This window comes from Amborella trichopoda, chromosome 5 (assembly GCF_054954075.1).
Source record: "Amborella trichopoda isolate Santa Cruz 75 chromosome 5, AtrichopodaSantaCruz75HAP2 v2.0, whole genome shotgun sequence".
NCBI lineage: Eukaryota > Viridiplantae > Streptophyta > Magnoliopsida > Amborellales > Amborellaceae > Amborella > Amborella trichopoda.
The window spans coordinates 35,361,814-35,365,660 of record NC_142340.1 but is presented as its reverse complement, the minus strand read 5'-3'; the positions used below and the strand labels follow the sequence as shown (position 1 = coordinate 35,365,660).

The 3,847-nt window shown below is 37.9% G+C and overlaps 1 protein-coding gene across 1 annotated transcript; it reads right to left on the bottom strand.

Moving 5' to 3' along the window:
* Positions 1–692: 692 nt before the first annotated feature.
* LOC18423711 (disease resistance protein SUMM2) lies at positions 693–1,238 on the bottom strand. The gene has a single exon (XM_006828310.3). The coding sequence runs from the start codon at positions 1,236–1,238 to the stop codon at positions 693–695; it is 546 nt and encodes a 181-aa protein (XP_006828373.3).
* Positions 1,239–3,847: the final 2,609 nt, after the last annotated feature.

Here is a 3,847-nt window from a genome sequence, read left to right as displayed (position 1 = left end):
TTCTAACTACTGGAGTTGTTGGAGCCCTCCAATTGGTGGAAAGTCTCGTAGCGATTGGCAATTGCTCAAATTGAGCACACAGAGATTTACTAAACATGACAGGGAAGATGGAAGAGATTTAATCCTAGTGTCACTAAGATCGAGCACATGAAGGCAATCCATGCATTCGAAGGAACTATTTGAGGGAATGGCCTTAAGGGTTTCATTACCTTGGAGCAGCAACGTAACAAGTTTTGGGCAACTCAGCGACAATTCGGGGAGAACCTCCAGTTCTTTTTGGGTCAGTGAAAATCTATCTTCTTCTTCCCACTCAGCAGCCTCTAGTGCCTCCTTCAATGAAGCTCGGGCATGCACCAAGAACTTCAGGTTGTCTTTTGACTTTGGATAAGTGATCCACAACACTAGCTCACGCATCTCACCTCCCCTACTTCTTCCCCATTATCGAGCATGCATGATGTTTTAAGACTCCCTACCAAAGTAGAAATTTTATTCCAAGTGGCTCTCAGACTACCTTATCTATCAATGAATCCATCTCCAATGTAATGAATTGCTAATTCATCTTGGTTTATTGAATAGTCCACATTATATAAAGCACAAACAAGAATATCACTTTCAAGTCTATCATAACTAAACTTTAAAGAATCAAATACTTTTTGCTCCATACCTCGAAGGCCTGCAGCTGATTGCTTCAATTATTTAATGGCATCCTCCCATTCCCTCATTGTGTGTCGGTTTTCCTTGGCATATGAAACAATGATGATGGCGAGGGGCAAGCCCTTATACTTTCTAAGCACAATCTCAGCATGGGGTTTTATTGATGGGAAAGTAGCATCCCGACCCACTTTTGCAACAAACAGACTCCAAGCTTCCGACTCTGACAACTTCTTCACTTCTATTATGGATTCAGCCCTCATGTCTGTACATACATCTAGATTTTGGTTGCTCACAAGAATCTTGCACCCATTATCCTTTCCAGGTTGAGGGATTCCTATATCCCCTAGATTCAATTCATGCCACAAATCATCCACTATTAGAAGAAACTTGTTTTTCCTCAAAGCATCCAACAACTTATCTTTTGCATCCTCCTCATTGCAATTTGTCAAATCCAATCCAAGGAGTTCACTAATGTTATTTTGCATACTCTGTATAGTTGGAGTGGCAAATACCATAACCATTATAACAGTGCCAAAAGAAGCCTTATCTTTGAAGTGATTGTTTACATTTTCAAGCATAGTCATTGTGCCAAACACCACCTATACCATATACTCTGATGACCCCATAACGTTCGTCATTTATGTCATAGAGGACCTTTTACAAAGTTTCTTGAATAGTTGGTTGGTCGTTGATGGGTGTGGTTTCTACCACTCTCACGAACTCTAGAGGAGATGGTTTCACTATAACAAATTGTGTTGCAAGTCTGTCATCAGCTACTAGCTTGAGCTTCACAGGCCTCTTGCTCAATCTGTATCGTGACCAACATTTTGTACATAACCCCTTTAGAAATGTCTTTCCTTGTCTATACTCCTCTTCGATCATCTTGGTTGTTGTTTCGATTTCATCGACAACCTTTAGCCAATCACTCAACACTAGGCGAGAGCTTTCCTTCCCTCTCATCTGCTTCTAATGTGCTCCTTACGTTATCCCTCTTTCCATTTAGTTTCCCGGTTGCATCTGTCAAGGCCTCCACATTGTCATTGATGTGTATTAAGTAGCCAAGCTGGGGGATTAGGGGATCGATCACATATTAGGTAACAGTCTCGAGGATTGAGCTTATGAAATCCATGAACGAGAGAGATGGTGTCAATCTCTTGGAAAATTATTAGACTGAAGAAAATAAATAGGTTTATGGGGCTGATGTTTAGGGAAAGAAGGATAAATGGTGGGGATATTGTTAAAAATAAGGTTGACTATGTTCTAGGGTATTTTGGGGCTTAGATTTAAATGTAAGGGAAATTTTGGGAAAATTAAGTTAAGGGTAAGTTTGGAACGATGTAAAAGAATTATGTAGAGGTCCAAGGTCACAAATCCAATATAGAGAGAGAGGAGTCCCAAGATTAAGAGAGAGGAGTCCAAAGCATGCAATGCATGCAAATTTGAATTGGGAAAGAGTGAAGTCCTTAATTTTCTTGAATAATCTTGCAATTTCGTCCATGCGTAAAGGTTGTAAGTTATGAGAGGGAAAACTTCACTAGAATGGTGTAGAAAGAGTCTAGAAAGCTCCTAATTGGTTTATATATACATGTACTATGTTTTTGTACAAGCTGAGTGAAGAAATTGTGTTGAATTGAGCTCTTTTGTGTACATAACTACAAATTCAAAGTAAACCTTCTTCCTCCCAATTTTCTAACAAGTGGTATCAGAGCCAAAGTGCTTAAGAATGACCCCCTTGAGCTAACCACAAATTCTCCTTCTCACCAAAGATAACTATGAGAATTGGATTATTCAAATGAAGGTATTGTTGGGGTCTCAAGGCGCTTGGGATGTTGTTGAAAAGAGGTCTGTAGAACTAGTAACCCCGCAAGAAGAAGCCGCTTTGGATAATGATCAAAGAAGCGTACTAAAGGAGTCGAGAAGGTTGGAGAAGAGAGCTCTCTTTCTTATTTACCAAGGAATTGATGAGAGCACTTTTGAGAAAATTTCTTCCGCTGAAAATTCAAAGAAGGTATGGGAGATTCTTCAAAATTCTTTCAAAGGAGTTGAAAAGGCGAAAAACGTGCACCTTCAAACTCTTAGGGCCGATTTTGAGGCATTGAAAATGAATGAATCCAAAAATATTTTAGCATATCTTTCAAGGGTCTTGGTTGTTGTAAACCAATTGAGAAGAAATGGAGAAAATATAAATGATGTAAGAGTAATGGAGAAAACGCTATGCTCACTAGATCGTAAGTATGAGCACATTGTTGTAGCCATTGAAGAATCATAAGATTTTGAGGCTATGGCTATTGATCAACTCATGATTGCTAGCCCATGAAAAAATATTGCAAACGAAGACTCAGAACTCTTTAGAGCATGCACTACAAACAAGCTTACAGTGAAGAAAGAGAATGAAGAATCTTGTGGAGGAAGAGGCCAAAGAGGTCGTGGCAATAGAAGGACAGGACGTGGAAGAGACAACTTTAATTATGGAGGTGTGAGAGATCAAAACCACCCACATGCTCAAAGAGGACGAGGAAGAGATAATTTTTCAAGGACATACAATCATTCAAGGTATGAAAAAACTACTATTCAATGTTATAACTGCAAAAAATATGTCCATTACAGTTCCGAGTGTAGATACCGTTCCCAAAATGATGTATTTGAAAAAGCTAATTTTGTTGAAAAGAAAAATGATGAAGAAGAACCAACTTTGTTATTATCATGTAATGATAAAAACGATAATCAAGTGAATACTTCGTATCTTGACACCGGTGCAAGCAATCACATGTGTGGTAGAAAAGAATTATTTGTGGAATTGAATGAATTAAGTCATGGGCATGTAACATTAGGAGAATTATCAAAAAGACCTTTAAAAGGCAAAGGTAAAATTTTGATAAAAACAAAAAATGGCGGTCATCTATTTATTTCCGATATATATTATGTGCTGGACATGAAAAATAACATTTTGAGTGTGGGACAATTATTAGAAAAAGGCTATAATATTTTATGAAAAATGGTAACCTTCACTTGAGAGACCAAAGAAACAATTTGATTGCCAAAGTGATTGACTAAGAATAGAATGTTTCCAATGAATATCAAATGTGAAAATGTGAAATGCCTCAAATCTATTTTCAATGATGATTCATGGTTATGACATTTTCATTTTGGTCATCTCAATTTTGGTGGTTAGAAACTGTTGTCAAAAGCAAAA

Coding starts and splice junctions, on each gene's coding strand:
- LOC18423711 (XM_006828310.3), bottom strand. CDS start 1,238: ATGACTATGCTTGAAAATGTAAACAATCACTTCAAAGATAAGGCTTCT.